Raw genomic sequence first — 24,203 nt, 5'->3', positions numbered from 1 at the left:
AGACATGGGGAGAGGGGCATTGAGGGAGACTGAGACAGATAGTAGGTTGAGCCTTGGTAGAGCAAGACAACCCCCCCCCCCCCCCCCCCCCAAAAAAAACATATCAGCAATAACCTGAGGTTAACACAGAGATGGAGAGAGTGAACATGAATGAGTAAGTGTGTGTGAGTGAGAATGAGGGAGGGAGGGAGAGATCCTCAGACAACACAACCTCATTGACAGGCCAGGCCTGCTTTGTTCTAGTAGCATTTCTTTGCTGCAGTCCATGGGTAGAAAACACACTCATGAAAACAAACAGAATCGACCCTGCAGTGTTATCATTTTGTCTTTTGTCGTGAGCAAAGACAAAATGATAACACTGCAGGGTCGATTCTGTTTGTTTTCATGAGTGTGTTTTCTACCCATGGACTGCAGCAAAGGAATCGACCCTGCAGTGTTATCATTTTGTCTTTTGTCGTGAGCAAAAGCTCATGACAAATATATATATATATATATATATATATATATATATATATATATATATATATATATATATATATATATATATATATATATATATATATATGGATATATGGATTCCTTGTGTCTTATTGTTAGGAAGAATTATAGTCCAAATCAGATGTTCTGTACTATAGGATTATATAATATATTAAATAAATAATCTTATCTGTTTCTAACTACAACTATTTTGGCAAAAGCTGAGATGGGGGGTGTACATCCTCTCTTGTGCTTTTTGAGGTCCAACGACCCTAAAGGGCAGGTATTCCCAAACTACGTGCAATGCCGTCGGGGATACGCCAAATAAAAATGTGATTCACCTTGACATTTTCTAACAGTCCATTAATATTTTCGTTCGGGGCTATACATTTGGGTAAGGTTTTTTTTCTTGCCTGAGTAGCTTCGTTTCACTGCCAAAATAAAACCATCCAGTGTTGCGCAAAATAACAACACAATGTCAAATACAGGTAGCCTAGTCTAATAATTAACATCCGATCACATTAACCGTTACTCTCTCGCGGGAATTCCACTAATGGTCCGTATGTAGCCAAACGTAGCTGCTGCTCTTTCCGTTTGCTCGAAAATCACTAAATGTTTTAAAACAGTAAGGCCCGCGTCCATAGAGACACATACCAGCTCTACTGGTAGTACTGTTTCTACCAGCAGTACTACACCTGCACCTGTCGACGACACAAGTTGTTCTGCTTCCACGAGCACATCCAATGCTAGTGTAACGGATGTGAAATGGCTAGCTAGTTAGCGGGTACGCGCTAGTAGCATTTCAATCAGTTACGTCACTTGCTCTGAGACTTAAGTAGTGTTGCCCCTTGCTCTGCAAGAGCCGCGGCTTTTGTGGAGCGATGGGTAACGACGCTTCATGGTTGACTGTTGTTGATGTGTGCAGAGGGTCCCTGGTTCGCGCCCGTGTCGGGGCGAGGGGACGGTTTAAAGTAATACTGTTACATTGGTGCCGTGACCCGGATCACTGGTTGCTGCGGAAAAAAGGAGGAGGTTGAAAGGGGGGTGAGTGTAACGGATGTGAAATGGCTAGCTAGTTAGCGGGTACGCGCTAGTAGCATTTCAATCAGTTACGTCACTTGCTCTGAGACTTAAGTAGTGTTGCCCCTTGCTCTGCAAGAGCCGCGGCTTTTGTGGAGCGATGGGTAACGACGCTTCGTGGTTGACTGTTGTTGATGTGTGCAGAGGGTCCCTGGTTCGCGCCCGTGTCGGGGCGAGGGGACGGTTTAAAGTAATACTGTTACACTAGCATCAGTATTTCTACATTTGCTGTTAGCCCAGCTAGTATGGACACTGACAGTTGTGAATCTGATGCAGCCGAAGAGCTCTTGCCCACTTACCCGGGAAAGCGCCGAACAACAGACATGGACGTTGGACCATCGAAGAGGCGCAAATATGATGAGAACTACATCGATTTGTGGTTCACTTACATTGGGAGTAGTGCCTTTCCTCAACCATAGTGTGTTTATATGTGTAAAAGTACTATCTCACAACTCGATGAAACCTTCACTCTTGCGCAGACATTTAGAAACAAAACATGCCAATTTGAAAAATAAGCCATGGGATATTTTTGAGCGAGAATTAAGACGACTTTCGAGTAGTAAGACATGTATATAAGCAACGGATACCATTAATAAGAATGGGCTAGAAGCGTCTTACATGGTGAGCTACCGAGTGGCTAGGACAGGCAAGCCCCATACTAATGTGCAGGACTTAATTCTTCCTGCTGCCGCAGATATGGCTGGGACAATGCTGGGGAAAAATGCCCAAAAAACTATACAGACAATTTCTTCATCAAACACACTGTTTCACAACGCATCAGTGACATGGCAGGAGATGTTTTGAAACAATTACTGCTTTGCATACATGCCAGTGAATTCTATGCGTTACAGCTGGATGAGTCAACAGACGTGGCGGGCCTAGCACCTGTCTGTTATGTTTATGGGGGGTCAATTAACTTTTTAGGGATAGGGGGCAGCATTTTCACTTTGGATGAATAGCGTGCCCAGAGTGAACTGCCTCCTACTCTGTCCCAGATGCTAATATATGCATATTATTATTACTATTGGATATAAAACACTCTGAAGTTTCTAAAACTGTTTGAATGATGTCTGTGAGTATAACAGAACTCATATGGCAGGCAAAAACCTGAGAAAAAATCCAAACAGGAAGTGAGAATTCTGAGGCTGGTCGATTTTCAACTCATCGCCTATTGAAATCCCAGTGGGATATGGATCTGTTTGCACTTCCTACACCTTCCACTAGATGTCAACAGTCTGTAGAACATTGAATGAAGCTTCTACTGTGATGTGGGGCCGGATGGGAGCTGTTTGAGTCAGTGGTCTGGCAGAGTGCCAGGTCCTGGTCACGCGCATTCCACATGATATCGACTTGTGTTCCATTACTTCTATAGACACAAAGGAATTCTCCGGTTGGAACGTTATTGAATATTTATGATAACAACATCCTAAAGATTGATTCTATACTTAGTTTGACAAGTTTCTTCGACCTGTAATATAACTTTTAGAAGTTTTCGTCCAACGTTCGCCTGGATCTGCGCGAGCGTTTGGATATGTGTACTAAACGTGCCAACAAAAGTAGCTACTTGGACATTAATAATGGACATTATCGAACAAAACAACAATTTATTGTGGAACTAGGATTCCTGGGAGTGCATTCTGATGAAGATCATCAAAGGTAAGGGAATATTTATGATGTAATTTCGTATTTCGGTCGACTCCAACATGGCAGTGAAATGTTGTTTATCTGAGCGCCGTCTCAGATTATTGCATCGTGTGCTTTTTCTGTAAAGTTTTTTTGAAATCTGACACAGCGGTTGCATTAAGAACAAGTGTATCTTTAATTCTATGTAAAACATGTATCTTTCATCAAAGTTTATGATGAGTATTTCTGTTATCTGCAATTTCTCCGGATATTTTGGAGGCATTTCTGAACATGGCGCCAATGTAAACTGAGATTTTTTTTATATAAATATGCACATTATCGAACAAAACATACATGTATTGTGTAACATGATGTCCTATGAGTGTCATCTGATGAAGATCATCAAAGGTTAGTGATTCATTTTATCTCTATTTCTGCTTTTTGTGACTCCTATCTTTGGCTGGGAAAATGGCTATGTTTTTTTTGACTTGGCGGTGATCTAACATAATCATATGTTGTGTTTTCGCTGTAAAACATGTTTTAAATTGGACACGATGCGTAGATTAACAAGATGTTTATCTTTAATTTGCAGTATTGGACTTGTTTATATGTGAAAGTTACATATTTCTAAAAAATATTTTTTTATTTCCCGTGCTGCCTTTTCAGCGGAATGTCAGGGGTTCCGCTAGCAGAACGTGTGTCCTAGAAAGGTTAAGGAAGACATCCTCTTCTGCAAACCACTGCAAACCAGGACAACAGGAGAGGATATTTTTAAAGTACTGGACAGCTTTGCGACATCAAATGGACTATAGTGGTTAAGATGTGTTGGTATCTGTACTGATGACGCAAAAGCCATGACAGCGCATGCAAGCAGTTGCTGCCGACACCACTTGAGAGGCTTTTGCTGCCAAGAGAATGCCTGACAGCTTGAAAGACGTTTTGGACAGTACAGTGAAAATGGTTAACTTTGTTAACTTAACTCTTGTCAGGGGGCGCTGTTTCCACTTTGGAAAAAATCGTGCCTGCCTATTGAATTGCCTTATATTTATGGATATGCATGCACTGCATACGCCTTCCACTAGATGTCAACAGGCAGTGGAAGGTGGAATGGGGTGTCTAGCTTGATCTGAGGTCGAACAAGAGCTCTTGGAATGACGTGTCCAGAATTTCCTTTCTCTACCTAGGCGCGGGAAGTACCTCCATATTGTCTTATGATAAGCGTTCGGTATACACGGCTAATATCTCCGGCTTTGTTTTTATTTTATACATATTATAAAAACATCAAAGTAGGTTTTTTTCAACCGAGTTTCATCAGTTTAATGGGACTTTTGGAGTTTTCCGTTCTCTGCGTCGAGAGAAATTGGGAACGTCATCAACATTGGCTATCCTTGTGGAGCGAATTCGACAGGAGAGAAGGACATTCTAAAACCAAACAACGATTTATTCTTGACCAACGACTCCTTGTACAAGATTCTGGTGGAAGCTCAGCAAAAGTAAGAACAATTTATGATGTTATTTCGTATTTCTGTGGAAAATGTTGAGTCCTATTCTCTGCCGTTTTGGCGGGCGCTGTCTCGCTATAACGTAAGCTGTTTGTTATGGTAAAGTTATTTGTAAAAATCTAACACGGCGGTTGCATTAAGAACCAGTGTATCTTTCATTTGCTGTCCAACATGTATTTTTTAGTGAAGTTTATGATGAGTTCTTTGGTCAGATTAGGTGAGTGTCCAAACTAGCTCCGGACATTCTGGTGCATCGATGCTACATATTCACAATGTATAACCACGGTTTGCAGCTCTAAATATGCACATTTTCGAACAGAACATAAGTGTATTGTATAACCTGATGTTATAAGACTGTCATCTGATGAAGTTGGTCAAGGTTAGTGATTAATTGTATATATTTTGCTGGTTTTTGCGATCGCTACCTTTTGCTGCTAATAAATGCATTTGTGTGTTTGGCTATTGTGGTAAGCTAATATCAAAGTAGGTTTTTTCAACCGAGTTTCATCAGTTTATTCAACGTTTAATGGGACTTTGAGTTTTCCGTTCTCTGCGTCGAGAGAAATTGGGAACGTCATCAACATTGGCTATTGGCTATCCTATATTGTGTTTTCGCTGTAAAACACTTAAAAAATCGGAAATATTGGCTGGATTCACAAGATGTTTATCTTTCATTTGCTGTACACCATGTATTTTTCATTAATGTTTTATGATGAGTATTTAGGTATTTCACGTTGCTCTCTGTAATTTCTGGCTGCTTTGGTGATATTTTTGATGGTAGCTGCAATGTAAAACTATGATTTATACCTCAAATATGCACATTTTCAAACAAAACATAAATTTATTGTATAACATGTTATAAGACTGTCATCTGATGAAGTTGTTTCTTGGTTAGTGACTAATTATATCTCTATTTGGTCGGTTTTGTGATAGCTACCTATGCGGTAGAAAAATGGTGAAAATATGCGGTTGAGTCTTTTGCTATTGTGGTTAGCTAATAGAAATACATATTATGTTTTCGCTGTAAAACATTTAAAAAATTGGAAATGATGGCTGGATTCACAAGATGTTTATCTTTCATTTGCTCTATTGGACTTGTGATTTCATGAAAATTATATTATATGATATCCCTGTCGCGTTAGGCTAGGCTATGCTAGTCAGCTTTTTTGATGAGGAGGATCCCGGATCCGGGAGGGAGAAGCGGTAGCAAGGCCCCTGAACTCTCGTGTATTTTCTGTACTATACAATGATATGGGCAGCGACCATTTAACGCTTTTACAACATACAGAAGTGCGCTGGTTATCAAGGGGCAAAGTATTTACACGTTTTTTTTTTTTAAATTGAGAGACGAGCTTAAAAACATCTTATGGCTGCAATCCCGGTAACGGGATCGATATGACAACAGCCAGTGAAAGTGCAGGGCGCCAAATTCAAACAACAGAAATCTCATAATTAAAATTCCTCAAACATACATATGTCTTATATCATTTTAAAGGTAATCTTGTTGTTAATCCCACCAAAGTGTCCGATTTCAAATATGCTTTTCAGTGAAAGCACTACAAACGATTATGTTAGCTCACCACCAAACCACAATAAGCACAGCCATTTTTCTAGTGAAGGATAGCAGTCACAAAAAGCAGAAATAGAGATCAAATGAATCACTAACCTTTGATGATCTTCATCAGATGACACTCATAGGACTTCATGTTACACAATAAATGCATGTTTTGTTTGATAAAGTTCATATTTATATAAAAAAATCTGTTTACATTGGCGCGGTACGTTCACTAGTTCCAAAAACATCAAGTGATTTTGCATAGCCACATCGTTTCAACAGAAATACTCATCATAAATGTAGATGATAATACAAGTTATACACATGGAATTATAGATATACCTCTCCTTAATGCAACCGCTGTGTCAGATTTCAAAAAAACTTTACGGAAAAAGCAAACCATGCAATAATCTGAGACAGCGCTCAGAACAATAGCCAAATTAGCCGCCATGTTGGGGTCAACAGAAACCAGAAAATACATGACAAATGTTTCCTTACCTTTGATGAACTTCATCAGAATGCAGTCCTAGGAATCCCAGGTCCACAATAAATGCTTGATTTGTTCGATAATGTCCGTTATTTATGTCCAATTAGCTACTTTGGTTAGCGCGTTTGGTAAACAATTCCAAAGTCAAAAAGCGCGTCCACTATAACGTGATGAAATGTCCAAAAGTTCTGTAACAGTCAGTAGAAACATGTCAAACGATGTATTGAATCAATCCAAAGAATGTTTTTAACATATATCTTGAATAACATTCCAACCGGAGAATTACATTGACTTCAGTTGAGCGATGGAACGGAGCTGCCTCTCACATGAACGCGCGTGTTCAATGCGTGGTCACCTCATGGCAGTGATTACTCATTCCTGTCTGCTTCGGCCCCCCACCACAGCAGAGTCATTAGACAAAGTTCTATTGACTGTTGACATCTAGGGGAAGCCGTAAGAAGTGAAAACTCATCCATATCTCGCTGTAATTTCAATGAGAGCTTGGTTGATAAACTACCAGCCTCAGAAAAATTCCAAACAGGAAGTGGAACTTCTCAGGTTTTTGCCTGCCATATGAGTTCTGCTATACTCACAGACATAATTCAAACAGTTTTAGAAACTTCAGAGTGTTTTCTATCCAATACTAATAATAATATGCATATATTAGCAACTCTGACTGAGGAGCAAGCCGTTTACTCTGGGCACCTCTGTGCACCTTTCATCCAAGCTACTCAATACTGCCCCTGCAGCCATAAGAAGTTAAAGTTTTCTTTACTGACCATTTTCACTTGTCTGACCGCTTGCATGATGACGAGTTTCTCACACACCTGGCCTATCTGGGTGATGTTTTTTCTCGTCTGAATCTAGGATTACCGTGACTCTCCGCAAATATATTCAACGTGCGGAACAAAATTGAGGCTATGATTAAGAAGTTAGAGCTCTTCTCTGTCTGCATCAACAAGGACAACACACAGGTCTTTCCATAATTGTATGATTTTTTTGTGTGCAAATGAACTCAAGCTTACGGACAATGTCAAATGTGATATAGCGAAGCACCTGAGTGTGTTGGGTGCGCAATTATGCAGGTACTTTCCTGAAACGGATGACACAAACAACTGGATTCGTTATCCCTTTCATGCCCTGCCTCCAGTACACTTACCGATATCTGAACAAGAGAGCCTCATCGAAATTTCAACAAGCGGTTCTGTGAAAATGTTATTTAATCAGAAGCCACTGCCAGATTTCTGGATCCTGCCTTTGCAAATCTTGCTGTTAAGACACTGATGCCCTTTGCAACCACGTACCTATGTGAGAGTGGATTCTTAGCCCTCACTAGCATGAAAACGAAATACAGGCACAGACTCTGTGTGGATAATGATTTAAGACTGAGACTCTCTCCAATACAGCCCAACATTGCAGAGTTATGTGCGTCCTTTCAAGCACACCCTTCTCATTAACCTGTGGGGAGGTATTCACAATTTTCGATGAACAAATAAGGTTTTATATGTAAGATGGTTAAATAAAGAACAAAATTATGGATGACTATTATTTGTGCCCTGGTCCTATAAGAGCTCAGTGTAACTTCCCACAAACCGGGTTGTGACAACTCACACTCATTCTTATGCTTAATATATATACACTGCTCAAAAAAATAAAGGGAACACTTAAACAACACAATGTAACTCCAAGTCAATCACACTTCTGTGAAATCAAACTGTCCACTTAGGAAGCAACACCGATTGACAATAAATTTCACATGCTGTTGTGCAAATGGAATAGACAACAGGTGGAAATTATAGGCAATTAGCAAGACACCCCCAATAAAGGAGTGGTTCTGCAGGTGGTGACCACAGACCACTTCTCAGTTCCTATGCTTCCTGGCTGATGTTTTGGTCACTTTTGAATGCTGGCGGTGCTTTCACTCTAGTGGTAGCATAAGACGGCGTCTACAACCCACACAAGTGGCTCAGGTAGTGCAGCTCATCCAGGATGGCACATCAATGCGAGCTGTGGCAAGAAGGTTTGCTGTGTCTGTCAGCGTAGTGTCCAGAGCATGGAGGCGCTACCAGGAGACAGGCCAGTACATAAGGAGACGTGGAGGAGGCCGTAGGAGGGCAACAACCCAGCAGCAGGACCGCGACCTCCGCCTTTGTGCAAGGAGGAGCAGGAGGAGCACTGCCAGAGCCCTGCAAAATGACCTCCAGCAGGCCACAAATGTGCATGCGTCTGCTCAAACGGTCAGAAACAGACTCCATGAGGGTGGTATGAGGGCCCGACGTCCACAGGTGGGGGTTGTGCTTACAGCCCATCACCGTGCAGGACGTTTGGCATTTGCCAGAGAACACCAAGATTGGCAAATTCGCCACTGGCACCCTGTGCTCTTCAGATGAAAGCAGGTTCACACTGAGCACATGTGACAGACGTGACAGAGTCTGGAGACGCCGTGGAGAACGTTCTGCTGCCTGCAACATCCTCCAGCATGACCGGTTTGGCGGTGGGTCAGTCATGGTGTGGGGTGGCATTTCTTTGGGGGCCGCACAGCCCTCCATGTGCTCGCCAGAGGTAGCCTGACTGCCATTAGGTACCGAGATGAGATCCTCAGACCCCTTGTGAGACCATATGCTGGTGCGTTTGGCCCTGGGTTCCTCCTAATGCTGGACAATGCTAGACCTCATGTGGCTGGAGTGTGTCAGCAGTTCCTACAAGAGGAAGGCATTGATGCTATGGACCGCCCGTTCCCCAGACCTGAATCCAATTGAGCACATCTGGGACATCATGTCTCGCTCCGTCCACCAACGCCACGTTGCACCACAGACTGTCCAGGAGTTGGCGGATGCTTTAGTCCAGGTCTGGGAGGAGATCCCTCAGGAGACCATCCACCACCTCATCAGGAGCATGCCCAGGCGTTGTAGGGAGGTCATACAGGCACGTGGAGGCCACACACACTACTGAGCCTCATTTTGACTTGTTTTAAGGACATTACATTAAAGTTGGATCAGCCTGTAGTGTGGTTTTCCACTTTAATTTTGAGTGTGACTCCAAATCCAGACCTCCATGGGTTGATAAATTTGATTTCCATTGATAATCTTTGTGTGATTTTGTGGTCAGCACATTCAACTATGTAAAGACAAAAGCATTTAATAAGAATATTTCATTCATTCAGATCTAGGATGTGTTATTTTAGTGTTCCCTTTATTTTTTTGAGCAGTGTATATGTGTGTGTGGCAGGCTTACAATGATGTAAAAAACAAACAAAAAAAACCATTTGAGAGTGCGCTGACCCTGGTGGTAGAGGGGGTACGCAGCTGGAGGTTGAATGTTTGAAGGGGTACGGGACTATAAAAAGTTTGGGAACCACTGCAATAGGGTAACGACCCTATATGGTAAAGACTGCGCTGAAGTCAACCATAACTTCAACAAGTGTCAGAGGTCAAGGGAAACGCAAGATGCTAATTCCTCATGATGTTTGACTTTATAATCCTTAGCCTGCAGCCATGCATTCTTAAGTTGGGTGTTCTTTCTGTGTCTGAGAGTTCCATAATTGCACAAGTGTTATGGATTCTACCTCTCAGCCCTGAGCAACAGACAGATGTAGCTTGCTCTCCTATCTATCCTAACCCTCCGCCAAAGTCTTTACAGATCTGGTCATGATGGGAGAGGGTGGGCAAAATTGGTCTTGGACAGCCACAGATTTTAGTCCTACCCCAGGTCAAATACAGACTTCATAAAACTAAGTGGTCTAAATGTAAATCCAATATTAAGCTAAACGATACTAAACGATATCATAACCGCCATCGATAAAAGACAGTACTGTGCAGCTGTCTTCATCGACCTGGCCAAGGTTTTCAACTCTGTCAATCACCGTATTCTTATCGGCAGACTCAATAGCCTTGGTTTCTCAAATGACTGCCTCGTCTGGTTCACCAACTACTTATCAGACAGAGTTCAGTGTGTCAAATCGGAGGGCCTGTTGTCCGGACCTCTCGCAGTCTCTATGGGGGTACCACAGGGTTCAATTCTCGGGCCAACGCTCTTCTCTGTATATATCAATGATGTCGCTCTTGCTGCGGGTGGTTCCCTGATCCACCTCTACGCAGACGACACCATTCTGTATACATCTGGCCCTTCTTTGGACACTGTTAACAAATCTCCAGACGAGCTTCAACGCCATAACACTCCTTCCGTGGCCTCCAACTGCACTTAAACGCTAGTAAAACGAAATGCATGCTCTTCAACCGATCGCTGCCCGCACCCGCCCGCCCGACAAGCATCACTAGTCTGGACTGTTCTGACTTAGAAAATGTGGACATCTACAAATACCTAGGTGTCTGGCTAGACTGTAAACTCTCCTTCCAGACTCATATTAAACATCTCCTATCCAAAATTAAATCTAGAATTGGCTTCCTATTTCTCAACAAAGCCTCCTTCACTCATGCTGCCAAACATGCCCTCGTAAAACTGACTATCCTACCGATCCTTGACTTCGGCGATGTAATTTACAAAATAGCCTCCAACACTCTACTCAGCAAACTGGATGCAGTCTATCACAGTGCCATCCATTTTGTCACCAAAGCCCCATATACTACCCACCGCTGTGACCTGTATGCTTTCATCGGCTGGCCCTCGCTACATATTCGTCGCCATACCCACTGGCTCAAGGTCATCTATAAGTCTTTGCTAGGTAAAGCCCCGCCTTATCTCAGCTCACTGCTCATCATAACAACACTCACCCGTAACACGCACTCCAGCAGGTATATTTCACTGGTCATCCCCAAAGCCAACACCTCCTTTTGCCGCCTTTCCTTCCAGTTCTTTGCTGCCAACGACTGGAACGAATTGCAAAAATCACTGAAGTTGAAGACTTATATCTCCCTCACTAACTTTAAGCATCAGCTATCTGAGCAGCTTACCGATCGCTGCAGCTGTAAATAGCCTATCCAATCTACCTACCTCATCCCCATATTGTTTTTATTTATTTTTTTGCCCTTTTACACACCAGTATTTCTACTTGCACATCATCTGCACATCTATCTATCCACATCTATTCATTTGCAAAGTTGTAATTACTTTGCTACTATTGCCTATTTATTTCCTTGCCTCTTGCCATTCGCACACACTGTGTATATATATACTTTTTCTGTTGTGTTATTGACTGTACGTTTGTTTATTCCACATGTAACTCTGTTGTTTGTGTTGTTGTTTTTGTCGCACTGCTTTCCTTTATCTTGGCCAGGCTGCAGTTGTAAATGTGAACTTGTTCTCAACTGGCCTACCTGGTTAAATAAAGGTGAAAAAAGAAAGAAAAAGCTGATAAGCTAAATCAAGTGTTTTAGTGCCGGGGTGGAACGAAAGCCTGCATACCCTGCAGTTTCTTGGATCAGAGTTCCCCACCTCGTTCAAATGATCTTTTCTGCGTAGGACCATTTACAAACCTAACCAACCTCCTTTTAATTTGTTTTTCTTTTCTCACAGGTCTCTCTTTCACCCTGGCAACGCTGGAGCCACAGGATGGGACGGAGCCAAATACCGGCATCATGGTTGTTGCTGTAGCACCCGGTTCCGCACCTAGCCCGCGGAGCGAAGCAGTGACTAATGAGCTACAGGAGATGACTCTGCAGCCCGCCTCCAACAGCATGCCTGTGCGGGACAGGAAGAATGGTGAGTTGGTGTTACAGGGAAAACGTTCCCTATTGTCCTATACAATTCTCTTTCATCAACTATCAGACATACTGTATCAATCAAATTTATTCAGAACTTATTCCATAATTTTCCTGAGTTCACTGTCCTATGTGTTACACTCTATGCAATGCACTGCCCTTCTGTTTAAATTTCTATTAATTACATTTCCATTCAGAGGTGGGGGAAAGAAAATGTCACTTTTGACATTTGCATATGTAAAAGGAACAGATTACATGCAGGTAACTTCCAAAATAAAGGAAACGCCAACATAAAGTGCCTTAATAGGGTGTTGGGCCACCACGAGCAGCCATAACAGCTTCAATGCGCCTTGGAATAGATTCTACAAGTGTCTGGAACTCTATTGGAGGGATGCGACACCATTCTTCCATGAGAAATGACATAAATTGGTGTTTTGTGGTGGTGGAAAACGATGTAAGGCACTGCTCCAGATTCTCCCATAAGTTTTCAAACGGGTTGAGATTTGGTGACTGAGACACACACACCCTTTAAACCCCCTATGTACCTTTGAGACTCCTCTTTCAAAGTCACTGAGATCTCTTCTAGCCATGGTAGCCATAATAATGGGCAACTGGGCATTTTCCTACATGACGCTAAGCATGATGGCATGTTAATTGCTTAATTAATTCCTGAACCACACCTCTATGGATGCACCTGCTTTCAGTATACGTCGTAACCCTCATTTACTCAAGTGTTTTTCCTTTGTTTTGGCAGTTACCTGCAAGTGTTAAGGTGGGAAAAAAACTGTTCATGAAAAGCAGAAGTTCAGTATGCGGTGTTTCTGTACAGCTCTCCCAGCCATGTACCAGTGGACAGCTTACATCTCCACAGGAGAGGGTTTAGAGAGATGGAGATTAGCTGGTCAGATGAGGATGAAGGAGATGGAGGGTATGTATGATGTCATAGGGCAGTAGGAAGTAAAGTATCATTGCTGATACTGAGACTGGTAGTGTTCATGATGATGGAGTTGCTGCATTGATTCGTTATCTGCTACTGTTGTAATTGTGACTAGGTCCCTAGATTGTATCTCATTGAGACAGCTAATTGTAAGGGGAGTGAAATGGTCAAAGTTACATTAAGTTTGCTTAACAAGATTTGCTTAAGAACCAGATGGGAGTCTCAGTGAAGGCCAGGATGGATAGACCCTCCCTGCAAAGTGAATTACAATGCTAGAAGGTTGAGGTTTAGAGTTTATCCCCCCCCAGCCCCAGGGCACCACTCCCCGTTTTAAGCAATCCCTACCTGGGCTAATAACGCTTCATACAGGGCATGTTGGCTGGCTGCTAGTTGCAGACATGTTGTAGCAGGACCTTCCCAGTCTCTTATTTGACAACATGGTGGAAGAGACAGAGGAATGTTAGCGAGGCTATCAGTCCATTACATTGATCTAGTCTACCATCTTATTGCTCTCTGAACGGCAGCTATGACCCATCACATCAATGAAACCATATTTACTCTATGGGCCCTGGTCAAAAGTAGTACACACCATTTGGGATGCAACCTCCTATCTAGTCTATGACAATCTTGATGCCCTGTGCACGGCAGCTATGAGGTTGGTGCTCTGTCTCTTCCAAGTAGAGTTATGCAATCTCTCATTCCACTTGTAAAACCAAGCTCATGCTGTTCTCTAGGTCACAAAATGTTGACCCTGAGGACCTGCATATTTGCGCTATAAATTGTGCCAAAATTGAGCTTGTTTCTCAATATAAGTACCTGGGTGTCTGGATTGATGACAAGTTATCCTTCGTAAGGCATATAGAAAATCTGACTAAGAAGCTAAGATCCAAGATAATTTTTTATATAGAAATAAATCATGCCTCAGTATTAACAATAGGAGAAAGATTGTTCAAACAACGCTTCTCCCTGTATTGAATTTTGGTGATATTGTTTACATGCATGCGGCAACCTCTGTTTTGAAACCCTTGGACGCACGCAGTCTACCATTCAGCAATGCGTTTTATCACAAGGGACAATTTTAGGACATTGTAGTCTGTATAAAAATGTGGGATGTACCTCTGTCTTTAAGAAGAGAGCTGCTTTCTCTATGTATTTACAGTCAATCTTACAGACTCCCTTCATATGTAACTTTATTAATGAAGTTAAGAATCATAAGTTACCAAACCCGTTCTCATGAATGGATAACACTAGAGATCCCTTTAATCTCCACAGATCTGGGAATATCTTCATTTTGTTTTTTTTGCCCCTAATTTGTGGAACAAAGTTCACTGCAGTTACATGTGCTGGTACCACTCAGTGTAAATGATTGATTGAGGACCTCTATGTAGTTGAATGTAATTGCTATTGTTATTATGTGCTGAATTACAGTGGGGCAAAAAAGTATTTAGTCAGCCACCAATTGTGCAAGTTCTCCCACTTAAAAAGATGAGAGAGGCCTGTAATTTTCATCATAGGTACACTTCAACTATGACAGACAAAATGAGATAAAAAATTCCAGAAAATCACATTGTAGGATTTTTTATGAATTTATTTGCAAATTATGGTGGAAAATAAGTATTTGGTCTATAACAAAAGTTTATCTCAATACTTTGTTATATATCTTTTGTTGGCAATGACAGAGGTCAAACATTTTCTGTAAGTCTTCACAAGGTTTTCACACACTGTTGCTGGTATTTTGGTCCATTCCTCCATGCAGATCTCCTCTAGAGCAGTGATGATTTGGGGCTGTTGCTGGGCAACACGGACTTTCAACTCCCTCCAAAGATTTTCTATGGGGTTGAGATCTGGAGACTGGCTAGGCCACTCCAGGACCTTGAAATGCTTCTTACGAAGCCACTCCTTCATTGCCCGGGGGGTGTGTTTGGGATCATTGTCATGCTGAAAGACCCAGCCACGTTTCATATTCAATGCCCTTGCTGATGGAAGGAGGTTTTCACTCAAAATCTCACGATACATGGCCCCATTCATTCTGTCCTTTACACGGATCAGTCGTCCTGGTCCCTTTGCAGAAAAACAGCCCCAAAGCATGATGTTTCCACCCCCATGCTTCACAGTAGGTATGGTGTTCTTTGGATGCAACTCAGCATTCTTTGTCCTCCAAACACGACGAGTTGAGTTTTTACCAAAAAGTTATATTTTGGTTTCATCTGACCATATGACATTCTCCCAATCTTCTTCTGGATCATCCAAATGCTCTAGAGAGACAGAGGAATGTTAGCGAGGCTATCAGTCCATTACATTGATCTAGTCTACCATCTTATTGCTCTCTGAACGGCAGCTATGACCCACCACATCAATGAAACCCTATTTACTCTATGGGCCCTAGCAAACTTCAGACGGGCCTGGACATGTACTGGCTTAAGTGGTTGTGGTTGTGGTTCTGGGATTTTTGCTCACCGTTCTTGTGATCATTTTGACCCCACGGGGTGAGATCTTGCGTGGAGCCCCAGATCGAGGGAGATTATCAGTGGTCTTGTATGTCTTCCATTTCCTAATAATTGCTCCCACAGTTGATTTCTTCAAACCAAGCTGCTTACCTATTGCAGATTCAGTCTTCCCAGCCTGGTGCAAGTCTACAGTTTTGTTTCTGGTGTCCTTTGACAGCTCTTTGGTCTTGGACATAGTGGAGTTTGGAGTGTGACTGTTTGAGGTTGTGGACAGGTGTATTTTATACTGATAACAAGTTCAAACAGGTGCCATTAATACAGGTAACGAGTGGAGGACAGAGGAGCCTCTTAAAGAAGAAGTTACAGGTCTGTGAGAGCCAGAAATCTTGCTTGTTTGTAGGTGACCAAATACTTATTTTCCACCATAATTTGCTAATAAATTCATTAAAAATCCTACAATGTGATTTTCTGGATTTTTTTTCTCATTTTGTCTGTCATAGTTGAAGTGTACCTATGATGAAAATTACAGGCCTCTCATCTTTTTAAGTGGGAGAACTTGCACAATTGGTGGCTGACTAAATATTTTTTTGCCCCACTGTACATTGTTCTATACACATATACAGTACCTGTCAAAAGTTTGGAGACACCTACTCATTCAAGGGGTTTTCTTCATTTTATGATCTACATTGTAGAATAATGGTGAAGACATCAACACAATGAAATAACAATATGGAATCATGTAGTAACCAAAAAACTGTTAAACAAATCAAAATATATTTTATATTTGAGATTCTTCAAAGTAGCCACCCTTTGCCTTGATGACAGCTTTGCACACTCTTTTGACTGGTACTGTATGTGTTTTATTTTTAAGTTTAAAATAGATTTTTAATCTCAATGTGACTCCCTGTTTAAATAAAAAACGTGGTACTTTGCTTTATAGAGGAGAGGAGGGCTGAGGAAGATTTATTGTTGTAAATATTTACGTTTTCATGTCAAGGTTTTGTGTGGGCTCAGCACTCGGCACACTGTGTGTGGGCCTAGATGTCAGAGAAACAAAGGAGGAAAGACTGAAAGAAAATAGCAAATGTTGCTTTACTTTAGCACTTTTCTTTTTGATAGTATGGCCCTGAAGGAGAAAGGTGATAGCAATGTTTTCTGCTGGCGTGAGGTGCTTTGTTTAGAACGGTGATTTTACTTTATTAACGGCTTTATTACAGGTGTTGCTCACGAGGCTTTAGCCTTGTTACTGTAAGACGATAGGCTTGCTATTGTTGCAGATTTCCATTAAGCTCTTAATGAAAAATGTCCTGTCTTTGTATGCATGCATACAAAGTGGAAGAGGCAAATATCTCCAAAATAATCCCAATATGTTTCTATGGGCTTATTTTGGGCGTAAACTGTCTTCACTCCTTGGGATTGACTCCCATTGTTAGGGCGGAAACATAAGCATCTCGTCATTATATACAGATCGTTTTTTCTGTTGGTCACATTTTACTGTTAAGAGAAAATGTAACCGTTTGTTGACCGGTTAAGGGGGGTCAGTTAGTTGGCAGCAAAATGGACCAAAATTTGCATCCCTATTTCTAATGTACTAGAACTTGGTGGAGAGAGTGGGAGACCCGGGTGTAATAACAGAGAGTATGGAGACCCGGGTGTAATAACAGAGAGTAGGGAGAACGGGGCGTAATAACGGAGAGTAGGGAGAACGGGGCGTAATAACGGAGAGTAGGGAGAACGGGGCGTAATAACGGAGAGTAGGGAGAACGGGGCGTAATAACGGAGGGTAGGGAGAACGGGGCGTAATAACGGAGGGTAGGGAGAACGGGGCGTAATAACGGAGGGTAGGGAGAACGGGGCGTAATAACGGAGGGTAGGGAGAACGGGGCGTAATAACGGAGGGTAGGGAGAACGGGGCGTAATAACGGAGGGTAGGGAGAACGGGGCGTAATAACGGAGGGTAGGGAGAACGGGTCGTAATAACGGAGGGTAGGGAGAACGGGGCGTAATAACGGAGAGTAGGGAGAACGGTGCGTAATAACGGAGGGTAGGGAGAACGGGGCGTAATAACGGAGGGTAGGGAGAACGGGGCGTAATAACGGAGGGTAGGGAGAACGGGGCGTAATAACGGAGGGTAGGGAGAACGGGGCGTAATAACGGAGGGTAGGGAGAACGGGGCGTAATAACGGAGGGTAGGGAGAACGGGGCGTAATAACGGAGGGTAGGGAGAACGGGGCGTAATAACGGAGGGTAGGGAGAACGGGGCGTAATAACGGAGGGTAGGGAGAACGGGGCGTAATAACGGAGGGTAGGGAGAACGGGGCGTAATAACGGAGGGTAGGGAGAACGGGGCGTAATAACGGAGAGTAGGGAGAACGGGGCGTAATAACGGAGAGTATGGAGACCCGGGCGTAATAACGGAGAGTAGGGAGAACGGGGCGTAATAACGGAGAGTAGGGAGAACGGGGCGTAATAACGGAGAGTAGGGAGAACGGGGCGTAATAACGGAGAGTAGGGAGAACGGGGCGTAATAACGGAGAGTAGGGAGAACGGGGCGTAATAACGGAGAGTAGGGAGAACGGGGCGTAATAACGGAGGGTAGGGAGAACGGGGCGTAATAACGGAGGGTAGGGAGAACGGGGCGTAATAACGGAGGGTAGGGAGAACGGGGCGTAATAACGGAGGGTAGGGAGAACGGGGCGTAATAACGGAGGGTAGGGAGAACGGGGCGTAATAACGGAGGGTAGGGAGAACGGGGCGTAATAACGGAGGGTAGGGAGAACGGGGCGTAATAACGGAGGGTAGGGAGAACGGGGCGTAATAACGGAGGGTAGGGAGAACGGGGCGTAATAACGGAGGGTAGGGAGAACGGGGCGTAATAACGGAGGGTAGGGAGAACGGGGCGTAATAACGGAGGGTAGGGAGAACGGGGCGTAATAACGGAGGGTAGGGAGAACGGGGCGTAATAACGGAGAGTAGGGAGAACGGGGCGTAATAACGGAGAGTATGGAGACCCGGGCGTAATAACGGAGAGTAGGGAGAACGGGGCGTAATAACGGAGAGTAGGGAGAACGGGGCGTAATAACGGAGAGTAGGGAGAACGGGGCGTAATAACGGAGAGTAGGGAGAACGGGGCGTAATAACGGAGAGTAGGGAGAACGGGGCGTAATAACGGAGAGTAGGGAGAACGGGGCGTAATAACGGAGAGTAGGGAGAACGGGGCGTAATAACGGAGGGTAGGGAGAACGGGGCGTAATAACGGAGGGTAGGGAGAACGGGGCGTAATAACGGAGGGTAGGGAGAACGGGGCGTAATAACGGAGGGTAGGGAGAACGGGGCGTAATAACGGAGGGTAGGGAGAACGGGGCGTAATAACGGAGAGTAGGGAGAACGGGGCGTAATAACGGAGAGTAGGGAGAACGGGGCGTAATAACGGAGGGTAGGGAGAACGGGGCGTAATAACGGAGGGTAGGGAGAACGGGGCGTAATAACGGAGGGTAGGGAGAACGGGGCGTAATAACGGAGGGTAGGGAGAACGGGGCGTAATAACGGAGGGTAGGGAGAACGGGGCGTAATAACGGAGGGTAGGGAGAACGGGGCGTAATAACGGAGGGTAGGGAGAACGGGGCGTAATAACGGAGGGTAGGGAGAACGGGGCGTAATAACGGAGGGTAGGGAGAACGGGGCGTAATAACGGAGGGTAGGGAGAACGGGGCGTAATAACGGAGGGTAGGGAGAACGGGGCGTAATAACGGAGGGTAGGGAGAACGGGGCGTAATAACGGAGGGTAGGGAGAACGGGGCGTAATAACGGAGGGTAGGGAGAACGGGGCGTAATAGCGGAGGGTAGGGAGAACGGGGCGTAATAGCGGAGGGTAGGGAGAACGGGGCGTAATAGCGGAGGGTAGGGAGAACGGGGCGTAATAGCGGAGGGTAGGGAGAACGGGGCGTAATAGCGGAGAGTAGGGAGAACGGGGCGTAATAGCGGAGAGTAGGGAGAACGGGGCGTAATAGCGGAGAGTAGGGAGAACGGGGCGTAATAACGGAGGGTAGGGAGAACGGGGCGTAATAACGGAGGGTAGGGAGAACGGGGCGTAATAACGGAGGGTAGGGAGAACGGGGCGTAATAACGGAGGGTAGGGAGAACGGGGCGTAATAACGGAGGGTAGGGAGAACGGTGCGTAATAACGGAGGGTAGGGAGAACGGGGCGTAATAACGGAGGGTAGGGAGAACGGGGCGTAATAACGGAGGGTAGGGAGAACGGGGCGTAATAACGGAGGGTAGGGAGAACGGGGCGTAATAACGGAGGGTAGGGAGAACGGGGCGTAATAACGGAGGGTAGGGAGAACGGGGCGTAATAACGGAGGGTAGGGAGAACGGGGCGTAATAACGGAGAGTAGGGAGAACGGGGCGTAATAACGGAGAGTAGGGAGAACGGGGCGTAATAACCGAGAGTAGGGAGAACGGGGCGTAATAACGGAGAGTAGGGAGAACGGGGCGTAATAACGGAGAGTATGGAGACCCGGGTGTAATAACAGAGAGTAGGGAGAACGGGGCGTAATAACGGAGAGTAGGGCTGGTCCGTTGTTTGATAGGTCTAAATGTCTAACCTTTTCCATATATAGACAGAATATATTTTAATAAAATCAACTACATATGCATTGAGCTTGTTTGATGCTTTAAGCACACCATTTGATGAAATAATTAAGACACAATTGACGGAAAAGCCCGATGGTCACCCTATGTTAAAAAAATAAAAATAAAATGACAGCGAGTGCCTGTGGGACTGGCAATCGTTGTCTCACTCTACTCAATACTGCAGCGAAAAGGCACCACACCACATCAAGTGTTTATTGCGCTGTCCATGCTGAAGCAGCAACATCATTTCAGCCATTTAGTTTCTTACTTGTTTCTCACTGAAAATATCTATTCCCTCAACCCGTGATCCTCTTTACGTGAAACATGTAAGCATCGCATGCATGTGACAATAGGGCCTGACCTATAGCCTGTCATAATCACATCAATAAATTGGTTATGTACAAACTCCGAACATAGTAACATGTGACAGCAAAGCGGATGCGGAGGACGTGAAAAAGAAACTTCGAAATGGGCGAATGTTTACTGGTTGCTCAGGAGGGAAAGGGTTGCGTGAGTATTATGTGTGCCAAACAGTTGCTGTAGATTACAATATTATACATTTTTCTGACTATTTCGAACAGTGTAAACAACACTAAATAAGTATATGAAATTGTTAGAACAGACTAAAAACCGTTGCATGCATTTGTGAATTGCAGTTTATTTATTGTTTAGACAAATTTTTAAAGTTCCCTTTGTTGTTTAATTTTAAAACTAAAATGCTTGATTGCATTTCAGAGCATGAATGTCTCATATGCTGTGTGATGGCATGAACAAATTAATGATTGATACAAAAGCTTATATATTTAAAGTTACGGTGGTAAGACAGAATAGGACACACTCTTAGGCCTACAGCTCGATGGGGATTATACAAGGCTACTTATACAAAGCCTACTAACGACATGACTTATTTTTATAATGATGATCATAATAATAATCAGAAGGAGAAGGGCATAGGAGTGAGAGATGCCCGCATATTATGTGTGACAAGCAGGTGCTGTTAGATTACAATATTATTTATCTGCTTGTTTGGAACAGTGTAAACAACACTAAATAAGTAAAACCAGTATGTTCGAACCCAAAAAATGTTAACTCCTTTATTACAGCTGAATCTGTGAAATTGCTTTAGCCAATATTTTGCCGTTGCATGAGGCCTGCTGCTCACGGAATCAGGAGGCCATTAATCCACCTATCGTGTCAGATTTTGAAAATATGCTTTACAGCGAAAGCAATCCAAGCGTTTGTGAGTTTATCAATTGGTCACGAAAGTCAGAAAAGCAATAAAATGAATCGCTTACCTTTGATAATCTTCGGATGTTTGCACTCACGAGACTCCCAGTTAAACAATAAATGTTATTTTTGTTCGATAAAGATTAGTTTTATAACCAAAAACCGCCATTTGATTTGCGCGTTATGTTCAGAAAACCACAGGCTCGTTCCGGTCCTGAAAGGTAGACGAAAATTCCAAAAAGTATCCGTAATGTTCGTAGAAACATGTCAAACGTTTTTTATAATCAATCCTCAGGTTGTTTTTAACATACATAATCGATAATATTTCAACCGGACGGTAACCTATTCAATACTACAGAGAAAGAAAATGTCGAGCTTCATCTCTCGCGTGCAGGAACTAATCAAAGGACACCTGACGCGTTTTGAAAAATCTCACTCATTTTTCAAAATAAAAGCTTGAAACTATGTCTAAAGCCTGGTCACAGCCTGAGGAAGCCATTGGAAAAGGAATCTGGTTGATACCCCTTTAAATGAAGGAGGGGGAGGCAACGGAACAGGGATTTTTCCAAATAAAAGGCACTTCCGGGTTGGATTTCCTCAGGTTTTCGCCTGTAAAATCTGTTCTGTTATACTCACAGACAATATTTTGACCGTTTTGGAAACTTTAGAGTGTTTTCTATCCTAATCTGTCAATTATATGCATATTCTAGCATCTGGACCTGAGAAATAGTCTGTTTACCTTGGAAACGTTATTTTTCCAAACATAAAGATTCTGCCCCCTAGCTGAAATAAGTTAAACAAACACTCAAACAGGAAACAGAAGCACGCTCTGGCTTATTTCTGTATATATACAGTGTATTCAGAAAGTATTCAGACCCCTTGATTTGTTCCACATTTTGTTACATTATAGCCTTATTCTAAAATGGATTAAATAGTTTTTTCCCTCATTAATCTACACACAATACACCATAATTACAAAGCAAAAACTGTTTTTTTAATGCATTTTTGAAAATGTATAAATATATATAAAAAGAACACATCACATTTACAAAAGTATTCAGACCCTTTACTTAGTACTTTGTTGAAGCACCTTTGGCAGCGATTACAGCCTCGAGTCTTCTTGGGTATGACGCTACGAGCTTGACACACCTGTATTTGGGAAGTTTCTCCCATTCTTCTCTGCAGATTCTCTCAAGCTCAGTCAGGTTGGATGGGGAGCTCACAGCTATTTTCAGGTCTCTCCAGAGATGTTCGATTGGGTTCAAGTCCGGGCTCTGGCAGGGCCACTCAAGGATATTCAGAGACTTGTCCTGAAGCCACTGCTGCGTTGTCTTGGCTGTGTGCTTAGGGTTATTGTCCTGTTGGAAGGTGAACCTTAACCCCAGTCTGAGGTCCTGAGCACTCTGGAGCAGGTTTTCATCAAGGATCTCTCTGTACTTTGCTTCCGTTCATCTTTCCCTTGATCCTGACTAGTCTTCCAGTTCCTGCCGCTGAAAAACATCCCCACAGCATGATGCTGCCACCACCATGCTTCACAGTAGGCATGGTGCCAGGTTTCCTCCAGATGTGACACTTGGCATTCAGGCCATAGAGTTAAATCTTGGTTTCATCAGACCAGAGAATCTTGTTTTTAATTTTTTGAGTGTCCTTTAGGCGCCTTTTGGCAGACTCCAACCTGGCTGTCATGTGACTTTTTACTGAGTGGCGGCTTCTGTCTGGCCACTCTACCATAAAGGCCTGATTTGGTGGAGTGCTACAGAGAAGGTCGAGTGGCAGTGGTCTAGAGCACTGCATCGCAGTGCTAGCTGCGCCACCAGAGTCTCTGGGTTCGCGCCCAGGCTCTGTCGCAGCCGGCCGCGACCGGGAGGTCTGCGGGGCGACGCACAATTGGCTTAGCGTCGTCCGGGTTAGGGATTGTTTGGCCGGTAGGGATATCCTTATCTCATCGCGCTTCAGCGACTCCTGTGGCGGGCCAGGCGCAGTGCGCGCTAACCGAGGGGGGCGGGTGCACGGTGTTTCCTCCGACACATTGGTGCGGCTGGCTTCCGGGTTGGAGGCGCGCTGTGTTAAGAAGCAGTGCGGCTTGGTTGGGTTGTGCTTCGGAGGACGCATGGCTTTCGACCTTCGTCTCTCCCGAGCCCGTACGGGAGTTGTAGCGATGAGACAAGATAGTATTTACTAGCGATTGGATACCACGAAAATTGGGGAGAAAAGGGGATAAAAAAATTCATTAAAAAAATGTATACATTTGCTAACATTTCTAAAAACCTGTTTTTGCTTTGTCATTATGGCTTATTGTGTGTAGATTGAGGATTTGTATTTATTTAATCATTTTTAGAATAAGCCTGTAACCTATCAAAATGTGGAAAAAGTCGAGGGGTATGAATACTTTCTGAATGCACTGTATTTCTTTTTTTTCTGTTTTATACATTTGCTAAAACGTCTAAAAACCTGTTTTCACTTTGTCATTATTTTGTATTGTGTGTAGATTGAGGAAATTGTTTTTTATCCATTTTAGAACAAGTTTGTAAAATAACAAAATGTGGAAAATGGGAATGGGTCTGAATACTTTCCGA

At 43.5% G+C, this 24,203-nt stretch overlaps 1 protein-coding gene across 9 annotated transcripts in view; it reads left to right on the top strand.

Annotated features, from left to right (window-relative positions):
- The window catches only part of LOC129862462 (myocardin-related transcription factor A-like), a 105,646-nt gene that overhangs the window by 7,312 nt on the left and 74,131 nt on the right, over positions 1 to 24,203 (top strand). For 6 of the 9 annotated variants that reach the window (XM_055934217.1, XM_055934167.1, XM_055934176.1 and 3 more), the window contains exons 3-4: positions 12,197 to 12,382; positions 13,211 to 13,309. In XM_055934217.1, coding sequence (XP_055790192.1) covers positions 12,259 to 12,382; positions 13,211 to 13,309 — 223 coding nt within the window. In that variant the 5' untranslated portion in view covers positions 12,197 to 12,258. The remainder of the gene's footprint in view (positions 1 to 12,196; positions 12,383 to 13,210; positions 13,310 to 24,203) is intronic. The other 3 variants (XM_055934225.1, XM_055934192.1, XM_055934198.1) reach the window with 1 other exon arrangement.

The sequence above is a fragment of the Salvelinus fontinalis genome, chromosome 1 (assembly GCF_029448725.1).
Source record: "Salvelinus fontinalis isolate EN_2023a chromosome 1, ASM2944872v1, whole genome shotgun sequence".
NCBI classification, from domain to species: domain Eukaryota; kingdom Metazoa; phylum Chordata; class Actinopteri; order Salmoniformes; family Salmonidae; genus Salvelinus; species Salvelinus fontinalis.
The sequence above is the reverse complement of the archived record's forward strand: the minus strand, read 5'-3'. Positions and strand labels throughout refer to the sequence as shown.